At 52.0% G+C, this 24,552-nt stretch overlaps 1 protein-coding gene across 4 annotated transcripts in view; it reads left to right on the top strand.

Annotated features, from left to right (window-relative positions):
- Positions 1 to 265: 265 nt before the first annotated feature.
- Positions 266 to 24,552, top strand: part of DLG3 (discs large MAGUK scaffold protein 3) — a 171,881-nt gene continuing 147,594 nt past the window's right edge. For 2 of the 4 annotated variants that reach the window (XM_034782715.1, XM_034782714.1), the window contains exons 1-3: positions 266 to 649; positions 3,723 to 3,854; positions 21,833 to 21,981. In XM_034782715.1, the coding sequence (XP_034638606.1) occupies positions 634 to 649; positions 3,723 to 3,854; positions 21,833 to 21,981 (297 nt within the window). In that variant the 5' untranslated portion in view covers positions 266 to 633. The remainder of the gene's footprint in view (positions 650 to 3,722; positions 3,855 to 21,832; positions 21,982 to 24,552) is intronic. The other 2 variants (XM_034782713.1, XM_034782712.1) reach the window with 1 other exon arrangement.

Raw genomic sequence — 24,552 nt, 5'->3', positions numbered from 1 at the left:
GGTCCCCCAAAGTCCCACCCCACTGGCTGCAGGGCCTGGCTTCCCTCTCCTCTGGCAGTGCCGGGGTTAATGTCTGGCCTGGCCCAGCCCCACCTTTAGAGCCAAGCCCTGAAGTGCTGACAAAGGCGGCAGGGCTGGGCCAGGCCCGGGTCCAAGGGGCTGTGCGGGGCCAGGCCCCCCTTCCCCGGCAGCACAGGGCCCTGCTGCCAGCACTGCAGGCCAGCCCTCCTCCATGGCTGGGCCCGCCCCTGAGCCCAGCCCGGCCCCCTCCACTCCACTCCACACAGCCCAGGGCGACAGCAGGGAGCCTCGGCTCACCACTTCCCTGGCCAGGCAGAGTTGGCTGTGCCCGCCCGAGGGGCTCGCCTGGGGCTGCGCCGGGGCACGGTCCCAGCACCACCAGGCTGGGCGCTAGCCGGGGGGAGAGGCCCAGTTTCCAGACTGCAGGAGCTGTTGCAGCTGGAGCTGGGGAAGGAGGCAGCCAGCTCCTCGTATCGCTTTCCCGGGGCAGGGCCAGGCCGGGGGGGTCCCAGCCGCTTGCTGCCTCCAGGGCCCGGCCTGTGGGGCTGACATGAGGGCAGGCGCCTGGAGGAAACGGCTGTGAAGGGACCCACGGCCCTGCCAAGCGGAGAGATGATCAGTCGGCAAGGTAAGGACTGGAGCCCGAGCCCTGGCCAGGCGGCCGGGGCGAGGGCAGGAGACACTGACACTGGGGGCAGCCAGGGAGGCGTAGAGCCGCAAACAGCCCCGCTCAGAGCTGCCTGGGCAGGGTCCCACACCCAGAGAGCAGGAGCTTTGATTCGACACCTGCCTTCGGCTGTGAGACATCAGGGCCAGGTGCAAGGAAAGCTCCCCCGGCTGGGCAGAGCGGGCTCCTTGACCCCAGGGCCGAAGAGCCGGGCTGGGGCCCAGCGACACCTGGGAGTGAGGATGGGCTCTGGCTGCAGAGCGGCTCTGCCCGGTGCCAACCCCCCTGGGATCCCAGAGCGCAGGCGAGTTCGGGGCACTGAGGAGCTGCCCTGCCCTGGGCTGCTTTGCCCAGAGGTGCCTCTGCAATTCCTCCTGCACTGCCCGCCGTAGCGACCTCCTGCTGGCCCCGCAGTTCCCAGCTCTGCCCAGCACCAGCGCGGGGCTAACGCCCAGGTGCCCGCCAGGCCATGCCTGACTGGAAAAAGCCCAGCGGCTCCCCTAGGCATGTCCGCCAGGGCACCTCCGCCAGCCAGCTCCAGGAGACGCTGCAGTCTCAGCGTGAGCGAGGCCCAGAGACCCTGGGCACAGACTGGGCCACGGGTGCTGGCACCGGCAGGGTCCTGCTGGTCTTGGTGTGCTGAGGGCCTGAGCTGGCAGCTGTGCTTGGGGGTCAGCTGTGAGCTCACCCCCCCGGTGCTGGTCCCTCAGGCCTTTAGCCCTTCGCTAGCGGGCGGGAGGCACCTGGGCTCAGGCTCTCTCCCGTCACTGCTGCATCCACCAGGCCTCATGGGGCTGTCGTGTGACATGTTTCCCTGGAGTCCAGTTTTGTCTGTGGTCGTAGGCCAGGGGTAAAGTAAGCGGGAACACCCTCTTCTTCCTCCCCTCTGGGGACATGGCCCTCTCCTCCTCCTGGTCTGGTGTGGTGAGAGCCCAGCCCCCGGCTTCAGGCTGCGTTCCCTTCTGATTGTATGTGACCACATGGGAGCGAGGCCGAAGTGGGACCCCGTTGTCACAGAAGGAGGAGATTCTGGAGCACTTGCAGAGGTTCTGTTTTGTGGGGTGCAGATTGGGCAGACCCCTCCCCACCAATACCTGCGGGGTGGGCCTGTGTGGGGTTCAGTGCACTGTATCTGTCACACCCAGACAGTACCGGACCCCTCTCCACAACCTCGCAGGGGAGGGGTGTGTCTCGCGCTCCCATGGGCTCATGCACTTTCCACAGCCAAAGCAGTGTGAGTTTTGGTTCTCTGTCCGTTTAGGGGGCAGACAGCCTCCTCACACTGGCCCTTGCTTGCTCCGCTGTGTTAGTCTCAGGAGCCAGGCCACTGAGTGAACAGGCTACAAAGACTGACCCTCTGGCTGGGGAAGGGTGAGCTGTGTGCAAAGCCGGGTCAGCCGCTGCCCGGGCTGAACTGGTTTTGTAGGCAGAGGGGTTTTAGGTTCCAGGGCTGGCAGGAGCCTGGAATCCCCGGCAAACCCAATCAATCCAGCTGGCATCCCAGGAGATCCCAGCCTCGCTCTGGGTGGGGAGGGACTCTGTTTGCATTAAGATTTATTCATGCTTCACCCGCTTCCTCTTTCCCTTCTGGGGCCTGCAATACACCAGTGTGGGAAAGTGACACAGACAAAACCACCTTCCTCTTCCAGCCAAGAGGAGATTTGGCAGGGAGGGCGGGGGGGGCAGGGGGTTGTCTCCCCATCGGGACCACGTCCCTACAGAAATCCCCAGGCCCAGAGAATGGGAGCAGGGACCCCAGGTGGCCTGAGTCTAGGCTCTGAGGGACACAGATCCCCTTGTTCTGTGCTCTGTCCCCTGCTGTGAGCGCTGGATGCTGCAGGACTAGCAAGGCAGCTCAACCCTTTTGCATGAGTTCCTAGGTCCAGAGATGTGCCCCGACCTCCCTCCTCACCTCCTCCCCCACACACAAGTCCTTTGTTTTTCCTGCTGCCTCCATAACAAAGGGAAACATTTGCTGACAGGGATGGGACCAGCCCAAGGTCTGTGAAAAACCTTCTTGTTTGTGTGAGAACCGTTGCTCTGCTAGGCCCAGGGGCTGCTGCTGGATTACAGGAGCTGGCCTGCGTCGGGCTATAGAGCTGGGCTGATGGCGCAAGGAACTCGTCCAGAGACACATTCAGCTCTCCAGATGGAAATGGATCAGGCCCCTGCTATCCCAGCCCTTGGTTCCCACGCCCACCTCTGCCTGTGTGCTTCAATCCCAGCCCCCAGTCTGGACCCAAGCCCCACCTTGCCATTACAGCCCCTCTTTCTTTTGGTGAAGGCAGCATGTCCATAATGTAGCTGTCAGGCAGCTCCGAGCAGACTTGGCTCCTGTCTGCCAAAGACCAGCTTGGCGAGCAGGGGGATGTCCAAACCCAGCCCCGCTGAGAGCCAGCCCTGGCCTGGGGGGAGCCAGTGGGCAACACCCATGGTGCGTAACTGCCCTAGCTTACGGCTGCTCTCCCCTGCCGGAGCGTGGCCTCACATGGAGACCATGATTCCCAGGATGCAATGCAGCCAGAAACCTCTCCCCTCCCTCCACTGAAGCTAACAGCCCTGCTCCTGTGGAGATGTGGGATCCCAGCATGCCGTGCAGCTGGGCGCACCCCTGGGATTGGTCTGTCTGCCTTAGGGCCAGATGCTGAGGGTTGGGGTTGCATTGTAATTCCGGCGTGTTTGGGGTAGGTGGGTACAGTCTGTCCGGTCTCTTGCCTTCAGGCTCAAAGGAATCGGATCCACAGAGCCACTAGTTCCATAATTTGTGCCTGGCTTCAGCAGTGACCCTTCGTCTTTCACTGCCCGGTAAAACAGCAGTGCAGGGTCTGGCCCACTTTCACTGGTGTGCCTGACGGGTCCCTGATGGCAGGGATTGATCTGGTGGGTGGCAGACCCCTTCCTGGTGTGGGTACGGAGAAGTGCCACGGGGCAGTGATGGGTGGTGACGTGTTATATTCTGTGTTGTTGTGGATGATGCGATGTGTTACGTGATGCTCTGATGCTGTCTGAGGGCTCTCTTGTGCTGTTTCTCCAGACACTCAACGGGCCGTGGCGATTCTGACCAGGTACCAAACCACGCTGAGGGCTCCAGAGGAGCAGCAGTTGAAGGCCTCTATCGGAAAGGTCTCGCACATCTTCCGAAGTGACCTCTTTCAGGCCCTGCTGGGTAAGTGCCTTCCGCCTAGCGAGCTGACTGCTGGCTTCGCACTGAACAGCCACCCAGTGGCTGACACACACGCGTAACCCTCCCCTCTCAGGGTGCGGATGCTGGGGACCCGGGCTCTGATCTCCTAGTGTCTGCGGCAGGACCCCAGCTTCTCAAGGGAGTGAGTTCTAAGGAAATTTTCTACACTCTGGCTGGGGCCAGGGAAGAGCCCTAGAACCCCCTTTGTCTGCGGGAGTCAGCGACCTGAGCTCAAAACCCAGCACCTAGTGCGGCTGGGTGGCACAGAACGATTCCATTCAAAGCATGTGAAAGAGCTCAAAGCTTCAGGACAGCGGGAGCTGTTACATGGCTTAACCTGCGAGACAGTAACTGTAATAGTGAAAGGCAAAGCAGGTCATGCATAGGCCCTGTGGACTACGATTCCCAGAATGCTCCTCTCACTGACTGGTCTTAACCTTCTAATTGTCGCCTCAGTCTTTCTTTTTCACTGCAGATTTGTGGGGCAATGTGGATTTTTTTCACCCCTAGGATGCCCAGGCCAGTGCACGTTAAGGGGCCGTTCAGTTTTATAAAGCACTCCTTGCAGTGTTCAAACATGATGGTGTTTATGGCCCATCGGCTATGGATCACGTGATGGAGCTTTATGCACCTTCCCCTTGTGGCCCTGCCACACAAAGCCTGCTTGTGTCGGGCATTGCTTCTCTCTATTCTTACTACCATCTCTTGGGGAGAAGTAGGTTTTTCTCCACTTGCTTCCTGTTGCAGATAATATTTCACAGGTGTGGGAAAGCAGCTCCCAATGCAGCCCTGTCTTTCAGGAACTCCAAACCTGGAGTATTTGCAAGGAATGTGATGTGTTGAGGGAAAAGAACTATTCACAAGAAGTGACTGTAATGGGTAGCCCCATCTTGCAGATCAGAGGCCTGAAAATGCCTTAGCTCACAGCGCAGCAACTCCCTGGAATTCCATCAGCGCAGCTGGAGTCTTATTAGAAACTAGACAAATACAGTGAGAGAAACTCCCACACTATCCTGTTGAATTTTTACACACACCGACTTCCTACTTTCATGCCCCTTTCCTGTTCACTTCCCATGAATTTTCTAGCAAACAAATTAATGGCCAGGACTGTTCCTGGAAACAGCAAATTTTAAGTGATTACTACAGACTATTCACACAAACAAAATCCTGAGTCCAGGACTGGCAGAATTCCCGGCAGAAACCCGCTTTTAACAGTAACCCTTGAGGGGCACAAACCCTATCATGTGACTTATGTGTCCAGTCACCATTAACACAACTCCAATTCTGAATGCTCCAACAAGCCAGAGACAAAAAGGTATCTGCAGGAATTAGTCTGCTAATAAGCTAAAATAGTGAATACATGTGTGAGAACCACCGTCTGTTTGTGGGCATCTAAATGAAATTAACTTGGCCTCTCCCTAAGGTATTTGTATGGCCCCTATCACCTGAGCTCCTCGCAATCTTTAATGCATGTCCCCTCAGACACCTGGCGAGGCAGGGATGTGCTAGCCTCCCCATGGTACATAGGAAAATGGAGGCACATAGAAGCTAAGTGATTTGCCTAAGCCTAGGTCATATATGAAGTCTGTGGGAGAGCAGGGAATTGAACTAGGCTTTTTTGAGACACAACCTTACGCTCAGACTCCTGCCTTGCTTAATGAATGACTATGAATGGTTAATGATGACACATTTGAAGCTGGTGAGGCAGGATGGGTATTTCTAGGATGCTGGCTCACACCTCCTTTCCATGGAGATGGATGGATGGATGCTCTGTTGGCATGCTCAGGGCCACACTGCTGCCTCACTCGCTCCCGCTCCAGGTGACTGCTTGGGCCCTGCAGGCACAGCGTAGTCAGAAGCTTGTCAGCGCCCAGGTGCGATGGCTGCTGGGTGGTGGGGGTGTGGCTCCATTTGCCGAGTCATGTGGGCTCAGGCTATAAAGAAGAACAGGTGTTTTGAACAGAGAGAGAGAACCCAGTGGCCAGTAATGTCTTTCCACCTCCCATTTCCAGGCCTGAGTAGTACAATTTGTTTGGATGGCATCTCTAACCGTATCTCACCAGACTGAAATCCAACCTGCCGATACGTCTGGGGTTCTCAAACTTCACTGCACTGCGACCCCCTTCTGACAACAAAAATTACTCCACGACCCCAGGACGGGGGACTGAAGCCTGAGGCCCCCCCCCAAGCCTCGCCGCCAGGGGCAGGGGGGCCAAAGCCAGGCAGGGGACCTATAACCTGAAGCCTGAGGGCTTCAGCCCTGGGCAGTGGGGCTTGGGTTCAGCTTTTCCTCAGCCCCAGGCCCAAGCAAGGCTAACGCCTGCCCTGGTGACGCCATTAAAACAGGGCCGTGACTGTTTGAGATGATTCTCCTTCAGAATGGGCTAGGGAAACCACTCCCTGCGCTGTCTTTTCCTCTGATCAACTGATCCTTGTCGAGGGGTTTTCTGATCGGGCAGGGATCTCTGCTAAAACTATTGTGGCTTGCTCAGTGGGGGGACACGTTAGTTTTCTGGGCATTAAAAAGAAGAGTTAGTTGTTTGATACCAAATGTATAACCCTCTAAGAAGAGTGTTTTGTTTTCATAGACTCCTAGATTCCAAGGCCAAAAGGGACCATTGTGATCATCTAGTCTGACCTCCTGCATAACATGGGTCACAGAACTGTCCCATAATAATTCCTAGAGCAGAGCTTTGAGACAAATATCCAATCTCGAGGTAAAAATTGTCCGTGATGGACAATCCACCATGACCCTTGGTAAATTGTTCCAATAGTTAATTACTCTCACCGTTAAAAATTTGCACCTGATTTCCAGTCTGAATTTGTCTAGCTTCAGCTTCCAGCCGTTGGATCATGTTAGATCTTTCTCTGCTAGACTGAAGAGCCCATTATTAAATATTTTTTTCCAAGTAGGTACTTACAGACTGTAATCAAGTCACCCCTTAACCTTCTGTTTGTTAAGCTAAATAGATTGAGATCCTTGAGTATAGACTATACTATAAGGCATGTTTTCTAATTCTTTACTCATCCTTATGGCTCTTCTCTGAACTGTGGCCAATTTATCAACATCGTTTTGAATTGTGGTCACCACACCTGGACACAGTATTCCAGCAGCGGTCGCACCAATGCCAAATACAGAGGTAAAATAACCTCTCTACTCTTACTCAATAGCCCCCGGTTTATGCATCCCAGGATTGCATTACTCTTTTGGGCACAGCCTCACATGTTCAGGTGATTATCTACCACAACCCCAACATCTTTTTCAATCACTGCTTCCCAAGGTAGAGTCCCTCATCCTGTAAGTATGGTCCACATCCTTTGTTCCTAGTTGTATACATTTATATTTGCTTATGCTAAACAATCTGTTCCACCTTGTATTTATCTGTGACACTCTGAGTACCTTTCCCAGACCTAAAGAAGAGCTTTATGTAGCTCGAAAGCTTATCCCTCTCACCAACAGAAGTTGGTCCACACATCTTGTCCCTGTAATATCCTGGGACTAACACGGGTACAACACCGCATACAACAATATGGTAATTTTATATCATTCTAGTTGGGCAATCAAAATGTCATGTGGTACCAAGTCAAATGCCTTAGAGAACTCTAAGGACATTACATCAACACTATTACTTTTATCAACCAAACTAGTAATCTCATCAAAAAAAGATACCAGGTTAGTTTGACAGGATCTATTTTCCATAAACCCATGTTGATTTGCATTAACTACATCACCCTCCCCTTTAATTCTTTATTCAGCGAGTCCCATGTCAGCTACTCCATTATCTTGCCCGGGATTGATGTCAGGCTGGTAGGCCTATAATTGCCTGGGTCATCCAGTTTGGCACCACATTAGCTCTCTTCCAGTCTTCTGGAACTTCCCCAATGCTCCAAGACCTATTGAAAATCATCTTTACTGGTCCAGCAAGGTCCTTAGCCAGCTCTCTTAAAACTCTTGGCTGCCAGTTATCTGGACCTGCTGATTTAAAGATGTCTAACTTTAGTAGCTTCTGTTTAACGTCCTCCAGAGATACTAGTGGCATGGAAGGAGTGTTATCATCACCTTGTGATGAGACTCTATCCTCTGTTTTTCCCTAATACAGAAAAGAAATATTTGTTGAACACTTCTGCCTTTTCTGGATGATATTGATAATTTTACAATTTCCATCTAAAAATAGACCAACACCATTGTCAGGATTCTTTTTGTTCGTAATACATTTTTAAAAACTTCTTCTTAATGTCCTTACCTATGCTGGCCATAGATTTCTCTTTGTGTCCCTTTTGCTTTCCTTATTAATTTTCTACCATTCCTAACTTCTCATTTATATTCATTGCTATCAACTTCCCCTTTCTTTTGTTTTGTTACATTTTTGTGTGTGTATTTTTTATAGCTGCATTCACTTCCCCTCTAAAACAGGTCTTTTTTTGAACCAGAACACCCTTCTGCTTGATTGTGGGATTGTGGCTTTTGGGGCATCTCGTAAGGTGTCCTTAAATTATTTCCAATTATCTTTCAGATTTTTCTGAACAAATTCTTCCTCACGGCCAATTTGGCTCATAATTATTTTCAGCTTTGTGAAATTGGACCTGTTAATCTGCCAAGTGTATATCTTACTTGTCTTAATTTTATACTGTTTGCACATTATAGATGTGATCAAGTCACGATCACTTGTACCCAAGCTACCATTAATTTTAGTTCTGTGTGGAGCCAGCAGGGGGAACAACAAATATATAATAATTTTGTGGGTTACATAAAAACGAGGCCATTAAAAAATGTAACCCCTTGGTGAAGGTTTTTTTTAAAAACAGAAATAATTTGACATCTAGAACCCAGAGGCTGCTCTGTTTTGTGCTGTACCAGGTCAGGATAAATTCTGGGCAGGAACTAGTTATGAGTGTCTCTTAAGATACAAAAATATAAAGACAATACCAGGGAACAATTTACAGCAGAAATAATCTTCAGTGAGACAGAGCAGCTCCCTATCTGATCTCTTCTCCTTGGATTCCACCTGCCAGATGCCTAGAGACTCCAGACCTCAAGGGAAATGTGCAGCAATTCCAAAGTGTCTTCAGAGGTCTCTTAAAGGGATGTCTGATTCCCCAGTCCCTTGGAAAGAGAAGAAATGCCCCAGCTCTGCTGTTCCCTCCCAGACCTCAGAGATGTGTCTCAGGCTCGTATGAAATCTTCTCGGTGAACGGTAGTTCAAGTGAGAGCTCAGGAGCATCTAGTTAGCTCTGGCCAGGTGGTGAGAGCCTGGAGGATCCATCTATCCATTCTCAGTACACCCTAGCATGGTAATTAATGCCAACCAGTTCTCTTTCAGGCATTTCTGAGGTTCATGTCACCTTATGACCTAGGCAGTTTGCATCTTTACCACACGTAGATGCACCCAGAACCTGTTTCCCGCACAGCAATCCAACAGAGGGTGTTCTCCTTAGTCTCTCCTCTCCTCCCCCACTGTATCCTTGCATTCTACCCCTTCTTCCCTTTTCTGCCGGGTTCCAGGAGCTCTGTCTTCCCTCCCCGAGAGATCGTCCTGGGAACAATGACAGAGCTGTTCCATGGCTTTGGAGAGGAATGCAGAGCCCTCGTCCTTGGCAGAACATGCTGCAGCTGGTCAGGGGGCACCGTGGTGTCAGCAGGAGGCGTAAAGATAAACTGGCTGGTGGTGTTTTGTTAGCGCAGGAGTGGAGTTCAGTCTGGCTCACGGCAGGCTAATCTAGGGGAGAGGCTGAGTCCAGCAGGGAGGCCCTGGCCAATTAGCTGGAATTTCCATATCAAATACATTTGAAATCCACAATATTTGTTCCCGAGCCAGGTTTCCAGAATCCTCTCTGAGGGTGTAGCTGGTTTGGAATAAACAAAATCCAGTGACGGGTCAGTGAGTCCTGGTGCGCCCGAGTGCAGCTCCTACAGTCCACCCCACAGACAAACCATGTGACACGCAGGTGTATGTGTGCAGATGCTGCTAACCCAGGGCAGCTTCGCTGGGTACCCACTCCTCCTTGCATGTATTTGTTCTAACCACCAGCTGTTCTCATCACATGCATAGATTATAGGCTCTTCCAGTCTGGGACTGTCTTCCTACTCTAGGTGTGAACAGCGCCTAGCATAACGGGGTCCTGAGCCCCTACCAGGGCACCGAGGGGCTAGCACAGTAGAAAGGGACTCTGGCGAGGGGTCATGATGACATTAACCTGTGAAAATGGGGCTCTGTCTGGGTGGAATCCCCTTGTTGCGTGTGGCTTTATTGCCTGTGGTGGTGGTGGCAGCCAGTGGGCCTGGGTAGCTCTGGGAGAGACGAGGCCGTTTCAGTCCCAGTCGGTTTGCCGGCTCTCTGGTCACTTTCCCGCTGGGGTGGTGTTTCTCCAGTTTGGAGCCCAACGTGTGCGTAAATCCCTGGGGTTGGCGGGGAGCTATCCCAAGGGAGGAGTGGCATTGTTCTTTGTTTGGTTAGTGCCCAGGCAGCCTGGCAGCCCCACTTGCCTGGGCTCTGTGCAGCAATTTGCCCCGGGCCCCACAGGGGCCCCCACGAGAATATAGTATTCTTTAGTATTGCAACTTTTTTTAATGGAAGGGGCCCCCGAAATTGCTTTGCCCCAGGCCCCCTGAATCCTCTGGGCGGCCCTGCCAGCGAACAGGCCTTCTCCTCAGAGATTGTGTGTCGTTCCCGGGCTAGGGCTAGCGACTGGTGGGGGCGGAGCTGTGTCCGGCTCTGCGCCGGGAACAGGCCGTGCTTGGCTTAGAGACGCTGTGTGAGAGGGTGATTATTTCCGGGCAGAGTGCTGCCGCTGCTGCTCAGGAATGCAGGAGCACTGGGCTCAGGCACAAAGGAAATTATCTGGTCCTGAGCAGCGAAAACAGGGTTTGCTGCCTCTGGCCTCCTGGCCTTTTTCTTCATGCGCTTGAGGCCTTTACCTGCTGGTGAGCCAAGGTTGTGATTTGTAGTGAAACTGCCCAGGGAACAGTTCAGGCCCTCGGGCCTAGGGGACCATGGGAACAGCCAGCTCTTACAAACATGCTTCAGGAGCCTCCTGAGGAGTCAACAACTGCAGCCTCTGTGTGATTGTGTGCGAAGGAAGGGACTGCCCCATATACCCTGGGGTAGAGGGGAAGGTGCACTAAACTGCTATCCCAGAGACCATACATTCTAGACCTAGCTCTTCTCCTAGCTACTGTTCGTACGGCTGTGACAATCACAATCCTTAGTACAAGGCAGGGTTTCAGTCCGTGGGGGATAACTATTATTCACCAGTTTTACAAAGAAGATAGTTGTACTTGCACTTTAGGCAGAACTGGGAACAGAAATCAGGTTTCTAACATACCAGATGCCACCTTGCCATATAGCCTTTCAGAAGGATCATGCTAAATTAGGTGCTCATGTAATCTACACTACAAGAGTGGCTCTGTGTCACTCTCTAGACTATTGTGGTTTGTGACTCTGTTAGTGCTTGTAGACTAAGGGTACCTCTACACTGCACTTATACACCCGCGGCTGGCCTGTGCCACCTGACTCGGGCTTGGGGGGTCAGGGCTGTTTAATTGTGGTGTAGTTGTTTGGACTCAGGCTGCAGCCCAAGCACTGAGACCCTCCCAGCTCGCAGGGTCCTAGAGCCCATGTTCCAGCCTGAGCCCAAACATCTACACTGCAGTTAAACAGCCCCTTAGGCTGAGCCTCGTGAACCTGGTCAGCCGCTGGTATCTAATTGCAGTGTAGACAGACCCTTAGAGATCTGCTTTCGCTTACGAGCAAAGATCCCAGGTTCAGTCCCTGCAGACAACCCAAAGAAAGGCTCGGTCACATTTGGCTGCGATGTTTGTAACCTTAGCCAAGAAGAAGCAAGATTGCTTGTGCTCAGTGTCACAGGGCTGTCTCACAAATACTTGTGTATCCCACTGGCAGGTGCACGCTGGCTCCGTTTGGACCGGCTTGCACAGAGGACAGCAGTTTCTTAGGCCTGGTCTACGCTAGGAGCTTAGGTTGATCTAAGGATGTCGCTCAAGGGTGTGTAAAATCCACCCCCCTGAGCACCACAGTTAAGCTGACCTAACCGCCAGTGTAGACAGCGCTAGGTGGACAGAAGAATTCTCCTGTCAGCCTGGCTGTCTACACCAGCGTGGGCAGCGTTGTAAGTGCAGAGCTATTGGGGAAGCAGGAAAGGTCTGGACTCTCCATCCGAAGGGTGTGCGTGCAAACAACTACATCTCTGTACCAGAGTTAGCATAAGGGCCCTGAGACCTTGTGGGAGTATTTTAGTCTGAACGACATTGTATGTAGAAGTGAAACTAGATGTGCTAATTGTTTTATTGTTGCCTTTGTATTAGCCGTATGTGGCTAAGGGAGAACTGTTCCTCTAGGAACAGGCACAGGGTGTGGCACGCTGGGTATGTTTGAGACTCAGGGGGGCCTGTGTGTCTGAGCTCCAGAAAGGTAAGCACTTGATTGAATAACCTCGTCTTTCCAAACAGCTGCTTCATTCCCGAAGGTGCAGCATTAGTGCTCCTGGGGGACTGGCTGCCTCAGAGCATTGCTAATGGGCTAGGGTATCTTTCACCTGTTCATCACAGCTTGGAATTTTGTCCGGCTCAGCAGGGATTAAAAGTCGTTCCCAGCCAATGGCTGGTGGATGGACCCGAGAGGGAATTCGTTTGGTCCCTGTCACACGCTGGCTCCCAGGCTTGGCATTAAACTGTAAGCTGCGGGGGCAGGGAGAGTCTCTGCTGTGTGTTTGTGAGGCGTCTAGCTGCAACAGAGCCCTGATATCGGCTGGGGCCTCTGGCAAGGGACCACAGTGCCTTACTCACGTCCATCCGGCCGAGCCAGCAGCACTGTGCTTGTTTCACACACGGGACAGGGGAGTGCAAAAATGAGAAAACAGCCCCAAAAGCCCAGTCCTGTCTACGAAAAGTCTCCTGCTGTTTGGTCCCATCTCACGCCGCTTGAATGTTTGGGGCTGGTGATCCTGAGGCCGCTCAGCCTCCTGCCAGTGGCTGCGTGGGCAGCCTGATTCCATGTCTCTCTCGGGAATCGTCCTCTCATGTTCACAGCAGCCCCTGACAGCTCCTTCGCGGGCTGGTCACTGAGATGCAGCCTGCAAGGCTCACCGGACACATGCAGTCACTGAGAGACTCCAGCATTCGTGGAGCAATTAGTGCTGGAGGATTTGCTGGGCTCCCTGGAAGCCTGATCACTTCATTACTGCAGGCCCTACCCTAGGGTACGTCCAGACTACCTGCCATATCGGAGGGTAGTGATCGATTTATCGGGGATTGATATATCGCGTCTTAAGCTATATATCGATTCCCCAAACGCGCTCCCTGTCGACTCTGGAACTCCACCAGAGCGAGCGGCGGTAGCGGAGTCGACGGGGGAGCCGTGGCCATCGATCCCGCGCCGTGAGGACCCAAGGTAAATCGATCTAAGACACTTCGACTTCAGCTACCCTATTCACGTAGCTGAAGTTGCATATCTTAGATCGATTCCCCCCACCCCCCAGTGTAGACCAGCCCTTAGTTGTGGCAATCTGCAGATTCCCCTTCCACACCTGGTGCACTGACCCAGCTTCCCGCTGTGTGCCCTCTGCTCCCCTTGTATGTCCTGTGTGCTGCACGTGATCCCTATGAAATCATCACAAACCAGCCACAGCTGCCACATGCCGACGCTGCTGAGGATCAGTGCCTTACGTAGCCCTTTTCTTCCTCTCCGGCAAGAGCACTGCTGTGGATTTGCTGGTGTCCTGTCTCCTCGGAAACTGACACCAGCTCCTGCTGCTGCTGCTGTAAGCCCTGACTAATGGGAGGATGAGTCTCCCTGGATAACCTGACCTCTGCTGGGCTGTGAGCCTGCCTGGCTCGGGCTGTCGGTGGGTGTGCTGGATACAGCGACCTCTCAGCAAGGGGCACAGTACAAAGAGTACGCCGGAGGACACACCCTCAGAGCGTGGTGTTCATGGCACAGGAGCTTCTGTGTGTGTCTCAGTATCTGAGCCTCTGCCGGATTCTTGCTTGAAAACCAGCTTGTATCTGATCAGGAGTTTTTCAGTGCTCCTTATGGAGTACTGGGGGGCCTGCTTGCCGTCCTTTGCTGCAAGGCACCGTTCACAGATACAAACCTGCCTTGGAGAGACGCTGTCCGGTGGTGTCGCAGGGCAAGAGGTGTGGGGGGGGTGGTGGTCCTGGGCTCCCCCTTTCTTCCTCTGGCTGCTTCCATTGTCACCCAGCTCCTTTTCCCCCTGCCCCTCCCTTCTCCTGACTTTTCTTTCTCACATGAGCACATCCAAAGTACGTCTACACCCCAAATCCAGGTGTATTCAAAGTTTGGGTAGGATCATAGAAGTGTTGGGCTGGAAGGGACCTGGAGAAGTCATCTACTCCAGCCCCTGCACTGAGGCAGGACCACAAGCCTAGACTAGCCCTGACAGGTGTTTGTCCAACCTGGTCTTAAAAACCTCCAATCATGGGAATTCCACAACCTCCCCTGGAAGCCTATTCCCATGCTTAACTATCCCAAGAGTTAAAAAGATTTTCCTAACATCTAACCTAAATTTCCTTTGCTGCAGATTAAACCCATTACTTCTTATGCGGAGAACAATTGAAAACCATCCTCTTTCTAATAGCCCTTAACATATTGGAAGACTGTGATCAGGTCCCTCCCCTCTCCCCCCCACCCCACCCATCTTCTTTTCTCAAGACTAAACATGCCCAGTTTTATTAACCTTTCCTCACAGATCTGGTTTTCTAAACCTTTGATCATTTTTGTTGCTTTACTCTGGACTCTCTCCATTTTGTCCACACCTTTCCTAAAGTGTGATGCCCAGAACTGGACACAGTGCTCCAGCTGGGGCTTCACCAGTGCCGAGCAGGGTGGGACAATTACTTCCCAAGTCTTACATACAAAACTCCTGTTTAATACACCCCAGAAGGATAATCAGCCTTTTTCGTAGCTGCATCACACTGTTGACTCATATTCTATTTGGGATCCACTATAATCCCCAGACCCTTTTCTGCAGTACTACCACATAGCAGGTTATTCCCCATTTTGTAGTTGTACATTTGATTTTTCCTTCCTAAGTGAAGTATTTTGGACTTGTCTTTATTGAATTTCATCTTGTTGAATTCAGACCAATTCTCCAATTGGTTAAATTCATTTTGAATTCTAATCATAACATAAGAACGGTCATACTGGGTCAGACCAAAGGTCCATCTAGCCCAGTATCCTGTCTTCCAACAGTGGCCAATGCCAGGTGCCCCAGAGGGAATGAACAGAACAGGGAATCATCAAGTGATCCATCCCCTGTCGCTCATTCCCAGCTTCTGGGAAATAGAGGCTAGGGACCCATCCCTGCCCATCCTGGTTAATAGCCATTGAAGGACCTATCCTCCATAAATTTATCTAGTTCTTTTTTGAAGAATCTTGTCCTCCAAAGTGCTTGCAACCCCTCCCAGCTTGTTGTCGTCAGCGAACCATGAATTACTACTCTTTGAGTACAGTCTTTCAACCAGTTGTGCACCCACCTTACAGTAGTTTCATCTAGACCGCATTTCCCCAGTTTGCTTATGAGAATGTCATGCAGGACTGTGTCAGAAACCTTACTAAAATCAAGATAGTATACTGCTTCCCCCATCCACTAGGCCAGTAACCCTGTCAAAGAAGGAAATCAAGTTGTTTTGGCATGATTTGTTCTTGACAAATCCATGCTGACTATTCCTTATAACCTTATTATCATCTAGATGCTTACAGATTGATTGTTTAATAATTGTTCCAGGATCTTTCCAGGTATCAGGTTAGGCTGATTGATTGGTCTTTAATTCCCTGGATTCTCTTTCTTCCCCTTATATTTGTCATTCTCCAGTCATCTGGTACCTCCCCTATGGTTCATGAGTTCTTGAAGATAATTGCTAACGCTTCTCATATTGCTTCTGCTAGTTCCTTAAGTACCCAAGGATGAATTTCATCAGGTCCCGCTCACTTGAATACATCCAATTTATCTAATTATTCTTTAACTTGCTCTTTCCCTACTTTGGCTTGCGTTCCTTCCCCCTTGTTGATAATATTAAGTGTGTTGAGTATCTGGTCCCCATTAACCTTTTTAGTGAAGACTGAATCAAAGTAGGCATTAGACTCCTTAGCCTCCTTGATGTCATCAGTTATCCTTCCTCACTAAATAGAGGACCTACACTTTCCTTCATTTTTCTCTTGCTCCAATGTATTTAAAGAACCTCTTACTGCCTTTTATGTCCCTTGCTAGGTGTAACTCATTTTGTGCTTTAGCCTTTCTGATTTTGTCCCTGCAGGCTTGTGATAGTCTCTTTTACTCCTCCCTAGCAATTTGTCCACGTTTCTAGTTTTTGTAGGATTCCTTTTGATTTTCAGATCATTAAAGAACTCCTGATGGAGCCTTATTGGCCTTACCCGTCTTCCCATCTTTCCTTTGCATTGGGACGGTTTGCAGTTGTGCCTTTAATATTGTCTCCTTGAGAAACTGCCAGTTCTCCTGAATTCCTGTTCCCCGTAAGTTTCCTTCTCATGGGACCTCACCTACCAGTTCTTGGAGTCCATGAAAGGACTAGCTGAGCGAGCTTTAGTCTAGCTCCCGGGGGTAACGGGAACAGTAGCAGTGAAGGTGTGACAGCATGGGCCCCAGCACGGTCCAGTGACCCACATACATTCACAGAGCCCTCGGTGGGCTTGTACGTGGGTGGCTAGCATGCACTAAAGCCTGCATTGCCACATGCTCACTACCACTGCGGCTAGTGCCAGCGAGACTAAAGCTCGTGCAGGTATACCTACCTGCGGTGACAACCCGCAGACTGAACGTGAGGGCGAGGAAGTGTGGGCTGGGCGGTGAAAGCGAGCGAGGGGCAGAGAGCCGTGGAGCGGAGGTGCTAGCGAATAGGGGTATGGAATGAATGAGGGTGAGTCAGTCTGTGGTGGAGAAGGAGAGGTGACGTGTGACCGTCAAGTGGGATTAGCAAGGGCCCAGTAAGGGGGTAAGACTTGGCTCCTAGGTTTCCAACTCAAGTCATTTGTGCTACACCCAGGGAAGAAGCTGGAGGGAGCTTCGGTCTTAGGGTATCAGGCACCAGCAAAGGGCCAGCCTGGGAGAGTTGCCTGATGTGGGGCCGAGAGGAAACCACATCCTCCATTAGAATGTGCCCTGGACATTTCACTCCCTGAAAACAGGCCTGTGGCTGAAAGGAGCTGTTGTGTCTTCTGTGAAGGCTGGAAAATCTAAGCGGGGGGAGCAGAGCCAGAGCTGCTGCCGGCAGTCCCTGCACAAATCCACCCGAGGCAGCACCCTGACGAGCAGGCAGCCACATAATGGACAAAGCCTCCCCCTTTCACCCTCCAGGGCTGGAGTCCTGTTGGAAACACCCGTGAGCTGTCACGGCAGCAAACTGGCTGGGGCGGCAAGGCAGCCAAAGGTCCTGTGCTAAGAGCAGGAGCTGATCCAGCTCCCTGCCGCTCCTCCGGGTGAGGCTGCCGCCCAGCCAATTAACTCCCTTCTGACCCGTACCCCATCCCCTTCCAATTCATGCAGCAAACCTCCTGCCCCTGAGAGTCCCTGCAGTACCCCAAGGAGAGCAGGGGCATGGGCCTGCTGTGCTGAAAGGGATCTTTGTATTGCCCCCAAATGTTCCCAGGCCATGGGGAGGGGATAGTGCACCTAGCATCAGTGTCCATTTCCCTAGGGATGAGAGCATCTGCTCTACAGTGTCACTTTCTTAGCAGGCTGGTGGCCTTATACTGCTGATCCAAGGATTCCAAAGCCCTTCCCAGGCTCATGGAACAGTGCTTCTCCTACCACAGCCACCTCTGGGGCGGAACTTGCCAGAGCGTAACAGCTTCCCAAAATGGCCTGATATGATAATGAATGTAGCATCGGTGCTGCAGGCAAGACTCCCCAGTTATTTCCAAGTGCTGCACCTGCGTAATCTGAGGGGATGGGAAAGATGTCTATTCTGAGCAAGTCTCTCATCATGTAATTAAAAACTGGATGCTTTCTGGGGCATGGATTGTCATTTTCTATATGTTTGTACAGCATCTGGCATGCTGGGCGCTCAGCCTCTTGGCCTCTAGACACTACTGCAGTGTAGCTGTTAAATAATATTCACATGACGTTTCTATCCTGGGGGAAAGATTATGGCCAAATTCTGATCTCTATTATCCCATGTAAATCCCTACTGACTCTTAGTAACTTCAGTGGAGTTACTCTCGATTTACACCAATGTCACGGTACAGAATTTGGCCCTTAAAGTTGAACATGTAACCTTAACCATGGTATGTCCTGTCTTGTGCAGCTATAACATTCTCTTACTGTTGTTTTTGTGTAATAATTCTGTGTAACCAAATGTATGGGAGAAACAAACATGCATTTCCTGATGCCCATGAGAAATTAGTGAATTAAACGACGAAACTGTGCACATCCCCGAACCGAGACACGTGTGATGCTGCTGTAACCTGCCTTCTTTTCTGTCCTGCCCTTCCCTACTGTTTCTTACTTCCATCTACTGCATCCTGTCTAAAAGGAGTCCCTGATCCTGCAAATGGCCTACATGGGCTCAAGGGTTCTCTTGCACAGATCCACTGCTTGGGGCAGGAATCTTCGTATTTGCTTTGGGAAGTGCCTCACGTACTTGTGAGTGGTGAAAAATCGTAATCCCAGGCTCCATAGCACTGGTATGCCATGAGAGCTCAGCTGTACTTACCTAAATCCAGAGACTGGATTGTTTAGTGACACACTGGGGAGAAGGTTTTTTATTTTTAATCCTATTTTCATAAAGTTTAGCGCATTCCAGGCAGTTGCTGAGAATAACTGAACAGGGAGGAGCCAATGCTCCTCTGTTACATAATGATTATTTTTATAACAGGACTAGATGTTTTCTCACTAAAACAAAGTCCTGTTTGTGTTGCAACCAGGTCTGTGGCAGCCACCGAAGGGGTAGATCTCCTGCACAATCTTCAGTTTTATGTGCATGTGGCAGAGTCCCCCTTGGTGTGCCAGAAGTTGGTCCTGGTAGAAGCCACCGGGATCAGGGACCTCCTGGACTGTGACCAGGGGCACTGGGTGGATCTCCTGGCGCTAGATTGGCGCATGGGGTTCTCCACCCTTCGGATTCCCCGGCGCGTACTTCAGGAGATGGAGGCCGCCTTACTGCCTGTTTCTCGGGTCGACCTCGAGTGGGTCCTGCGAGAGGGTGATCCCTGCCCACCCCTCACCCCGGGCCCTCCGGATAGTGTGCGCAGAATTTTCAAAATTTTGACACAGAATTCCCCCAGGAGCATCTCCTTGAAACCCACTGTTGCTGTCCATTGCTGACTCCCTGGCCTCAGCCATTCTTCTCTCCTGTCTGTCCAGCAGCTGTTGGGAGGGAAAGGCGTGTTTCTAGGCTGGGCTTGGGTTCGCCTCCTGGGTGCACCAAAGGGCTGTCGAAATAATGGAAGAGAGTGAAACACGGCTTGCGGCTTGCCCTTGGCTCACATAAGCACTGTAGATGCATCACCTGCTAGATCACATGGCCCCTGGTCCATACCAGAGCCCTATCAATGCCTCCTACTGCCACGCCCCCGTAGGTCCCCAGAACACCTCACTGTGCACCCACCCCCATCTGCCCTGGAATCCTGCCTACTGGTAACCGAGATCTCAGAGGGGCTTGTGGGCTATTCTCCTCCTACCGTCCCATGCCAGGGGGTATCCAGTGCTGCGAACTTAGAGAGAGCCTTTCCCGAGCACGTTCCCATCCCCCCAGCCAGCGCCGTTCCCCGAGCGTGTTCCCGTCCCCCTGGCCAGAGCCGTTCCCCGAGCGCGTTCCCGTCCCCCTGGCCAGAGCCGTTCCCCGAGCGCGTTCCCGTCCCCCCGGCCTGCAGCCAGAGCCGTTCCTGAGCATGTTGCTCCCCTGCAGGTGGTGCGGGCGCCTGAGCCTGGAGCAGTGCCTCCCCCATTCGCAGTGAAGCAGCTTCCTAAGTTGTCTTTGCCTGTGACAACTGGATGACTGTTGGAACAGGTGTATTGGCTGTAATGGAGGGGACTGACTAGACTGGCCTCTCACCTGCTCGGCTCTGTGCTCCCGCAGCCAGCGGCTGGGGGTAGCTGCAGCGGGCGGGGGAGCAGTAGCCCTGGGGTGCCTGGCCAGGGATGGGCACACACTGCCTCATTCCGAAAGGGGCTCAGTGCAGGTGCGACCTGCTCCTGTCCCACCGAGCAGGCTGTCCCTGTGCAGGCGGCATGGTGCCCTCTCCCTCCTCTGGGAGCTAGCCTAGGGCCCAAACTCCTTCCCAAGGGGGTGAATTTCGCCCCTGGCTGTCTTATTTTCCTTTGGCTGGGAGTCAGCATCTTGCTCTGGGGACCGCACTGTAGAGGAGAGGGGTTGAATGCAGATGTCGTCTCATTAAAAAGCAAAGCAGCATTAAACTAGAACTGGGAGGAAACCTGTGCCTCTGGCGACTGCCCTCTCTGCTGTCCATCACGTGGTTCTGGCTTTCCTCCCTCCAGACAGAGCCAGTGAGGCCCTGACCACGCCCGGCCTCTGTCGCCCCGGAAGGGAGTGAGTAGCTCTGGGAGTAGAAGGTGTGGCCCATATAATAATTACAGATGGATTAGCTAGCCTCCTGGGGAAACTGTCCAGGGGCCATCGCTGCACTGCCTCCAGCCGGGGAGAAGGCCTGGACTAGAAGTGACCTAACGCTGAACCTCGCGTGAAGTCCTTTATTGCTTGATGCTGGTGAGACAGTTGGGACAAACCCAGCGATGGAAACATCCCTGTTTATTACGCTTGGGTTTGTAACTTGGTTTATTTTTAGCAGTTGACTCAGATCTCCTGGAACCCAGGAGCTGGGTGTCTGCGCTGTGCCTGCTGTGTGTGTTGACAGGCAATTGATCATGTGCTTACACCCCTTCCACCTCTGGGGCAGCCAGCGTTTGATATCAGAATAAGGGTTAAATGGCACGAGGGCCTCTGGACACCGCTTTGCTGTGCACCAGCAGCAGAATTCCGTGGGGGAGGCGGGAACTGGCAGGGATCCAGGAGCAGCTGCTGGATGTCTAACTCCGATGGAACAGATTTGCTGCTCGTTGCTGGTGCTTTCCCACACCCCTTGACCTGCGCCGGGTTAGCCAGTTCAGCAGCTAGCCAGTGCCGACTCCGGCCTGAGAGGGGCTAGGGAAGGGCAGTAGAACCCTGCGGGCACCAGGCGCAGGAGGGAGCCGGCGGCTGCCTGCGAGCAGGAGCAGCAGGCTGGACTAGCCTGGATGCTGGCGGTGGAAGGAAGGCCACGCAGCAGGCAGCCGAGAGCCAGGCTTGGAAGCAACACGTTGCCTCTCGGTGGCTGGGGGCTCCGTAGCAGCAGCCGGAGGATGCCGGTCAGCAGCCAGCAAGCAGGACGGGGGGTGGTGGGAGGATGGGGTGGATGGGCCCCAATGGGACACGGTGGTTACCCTGACACAGCGCTACTGCAGTGCCCCTCGGGGCTGAGTTCAGAACAACTGGTGCTGTTTGCACTGGAACTGGGGTATTCGCACCTTCTGATTTCCTGCCAGTCCCAGGAAATGAATCATCTGTTACTTACTAGAGATGCTTAAGTGTTTGTAGGGACCCTCCAGGGGCTAGCACCTGAAGAGCCTAGTGCAAGGTGTGGGCGGGGGAACCAGGTCCAGCATGTGCCGCTGAGCTCACAGTACACGTTAGTTCCGTGCAGACGGCTGGTAGCCTGCAGAAGCACTGCATTCCCAGCGACACCTGTGGAGTGAGTGTGTCTAGCCTAGGATGGCTGTCCTGTGGGAGGCAGAGGAATCCCGTACCAGTTATCAAGGCAGAAGTTTACCTGCACCAGGTCTCACAGCCATTAAACGTGACGGGAAGGCAGAGAGAGTGGAGGTCTGTCTGTGGTTCACTAGGCAGGGCGCTCTCAGTTGTTCAGTTTGGATTCCCCACTTCTATGGATGTTTCTCGTACTGTTTTGCAGATATTCAGGAGTTCTATGAGCTGAGCTTACTTTCTGCACACCCGCAGCATGAGATCCCAGATCCAGCCCCCCGTATATCTGAGAATCAGCATGATGCTGGAGAGCTGGGCTCACCTAATAGCCCTGGAGATCCCCAACGTAATCTGGAGGTAAGAAAAGTGACTCCCCCTTTCTGTGCCAAGCTGCATGAAAACCCAGATCCTCCGCACGTTGTTCCACTTCAGTTACATAGATACAAGTCAAGTGAGGGGAAAAAGAAGATTCTCTGGGCAAACTAACAAATCTGTAACTGTGCCGCGAATGGGTTTGCCCCCCCTATACAAACAGATAAGCTATTTTCAACACAGGCATCGGGTAGCTGATGCTGACACTTTTTTATTCTGTTCAAGACACATTCTTAAATCATCCTCGCTGCAGTATCTGAGCACCTTCCAGTAACGCATCAAGTGATGTGAGTAGCACCTGTTGTGTGTGGCTTGTCCTCTCTCCCATCCGCTCCTCACCTTGCACTTGACATGGAAGGTTTGGGATGGTAGGAGTTCATTTCATAGTCTGGGGTCAGCCCACGAGGAAGCGAGTACAGGGAGCAGAGGACAGGTGTGATGTGCTCAGGATAGCCCATGTCGCTGAGGAGTCATGCTGTGCCATTCTGTTCTAGTCTGACTTTCTGCATTGCTCTAATCCAGACTGGAGGTGACTAAGATGTGTCTAACAGAGGCCAGGTGGTTGTTCACCAGGATGGAATGGAACCTCCTAGCCAGCTGGAGATGGCAGAAAGCATTACTTGCAGATGCTGCTATGCGAGCCAATGGGGTAGTGGTGTGGTCAGATGGGTGAACGACAGATAAAGCTGTGTCTCACCTTTATAGGCTGGCAGCTGAGTCCAGTTCATCTGCCGTCTCCATGTAGGTGTTGACTAGGATCAGAGAGAACTTACCCTGTTGGGACTCCAGGGTCTAGCTGTTAGCAGTGGACCTCTTTCCTAGCATAGATGGAAGGATAGTTTCAAGGGCCTTTCCCTTCAATACATCCCCAAAAGACTAAAATTACTGGATGGTATCCCGCTACTGTCTGGCAAGAACAAGTGCTCAGGGCAGAAAGAGCAAAGATGGGAGGGTTTTCTGGTCCCTGGGTTATGAGTGCTTGATTTCCTCACCCCCTCAGCAATCCGGTCACATGCAGGGATACTGAACCGATAGCTTCAACATCAAGTGCCAATATAACGAGTTCCCAAGCCAGCCTCTTGTCTGTCAGTTCGTCTTGCCCGCAGGCAATATCTAAATACAAGTACAAAAATGAAACTCATTGGCCACAAACCCAACCCTTGCGCTCACCACCCACGGGTATTTACTCCACTGTTGGCTAAAAAGGTGGACAGAACAGATGCCTAACTTTAGATTCAGAAGGCTGCAAATGGGAAATGAATACCTAGAGTCATAGAGTTTAAGCCTAGATGGGCTCATTAAACCTGCTCGTCTGACTTCCTGTATATCACAGGCTGTTAAATTTCACCCAGTAACCCCTGTGATGAGCCCAGTAACTTGCTGGCTAAAGCATAACATCCCAAAAGGTATCCAGTATTTATTTGAAGACGTCTGAGGCATCACTTCCCTTAACAGTTTGTTCAAATGGTTAATCACCATCACGGTTAAACATTTGTCCTGTATTTCTAACTTGAACTTGTCTGGCTTCAGCTTCCCAACTTTGGTTCTTGTTCTCTCTTTCTCCGCTAGATTAGAGAGCCCCTTAGCGTCCCCTATTTGCTCCCGATCACAGCTTGCCTGAGCCAGCAGGGCATCTTGCAAAGAGAGCTCACCGTAACTTTATAGCAATACATTCAGACTTAACTCAAGATGGCCACCTGGGCTTTACCTTGCTTAATATAAAACAGGTTCAGTGAACAAGGTGCAGCCAGAGTTAGGCCCTTGATCAATTTGGGTTGCTTGGGTTAAGACTCAGGAAACCATTCCTGTCCTTCCCAGCTGCAGCCAGGCCTTTTGATTTTGTCTGCTGGGCCCTGATTGGCTTCTGCCGGCTCCAGCAGCTGGGTGGCCTCTCCAGGCAGTTCTTTGAAGTCTAAACTTGCTGCTCTTGTTCTCCAAAAGGGACACCTTCTTAGGCTGGGGTGTGCCAAGGCTGGGGCCTCCAATGGGGGAAAAATGCCTGGAACACCCAGTCACAATCCCCACTGTAAGCAAGTCATCTCTCTGTTTTCTTTTCGATGGGCTTGTTAAATCTCATTGTCGGGCATTTTCTCCAGCCCTTGAATCATTTTGAATCACTTTTCTGCACCCTCTCTAGGAAGTGTGGACAGCAGAAATGTACACAGTATTTTAGTAGTGGTCTCATCAGGACCAGGTACAGAGGTAAAATCTCCTCCCCCTTTTCCAGATTCAAACTCGGTACCCCAGGACTCTGAGCAAGAGAACCCGGCCACCCATCCATGCATCCCCAAGAGTCCATCCCTGTGGATTATGCTTCTCAACCTGCCACGGCCTAAATATGGGACACAATGTGTGCCAGACACAAAATTAGGGACACAAAAAATTTAATCATACTGGAAACATAAAATGCTGCAGGAATCCTCCCTTGAATTAAATAACTCTTGCGATGACTTTAATAATTTAAGGATTAAAATCTTTTAGTTTAATGATTCTGCATTTCAGATTTACATAATTTTCAATTATGCCAGTGAGGGAACTCCAGATCCGTATGGAGTA

This window comes from Trachemys scripta, chromosome 9 (assembly GCF_013100865.1).
Source record: "Trachemys scripta elegans isolate TJP31775 chromosome 9, CAS_Tse_1.0, whole genome shotgun sequence".
NCBI lineage: Eukaryota > Metazoa > Chordata > Testudines > Emydidae > Trachemys > Trachemys scripta.
Note: the sequence above shows the minus strand (reverse complement) of the source record. Positions and strands in the feature narration are given on the sequence as shown.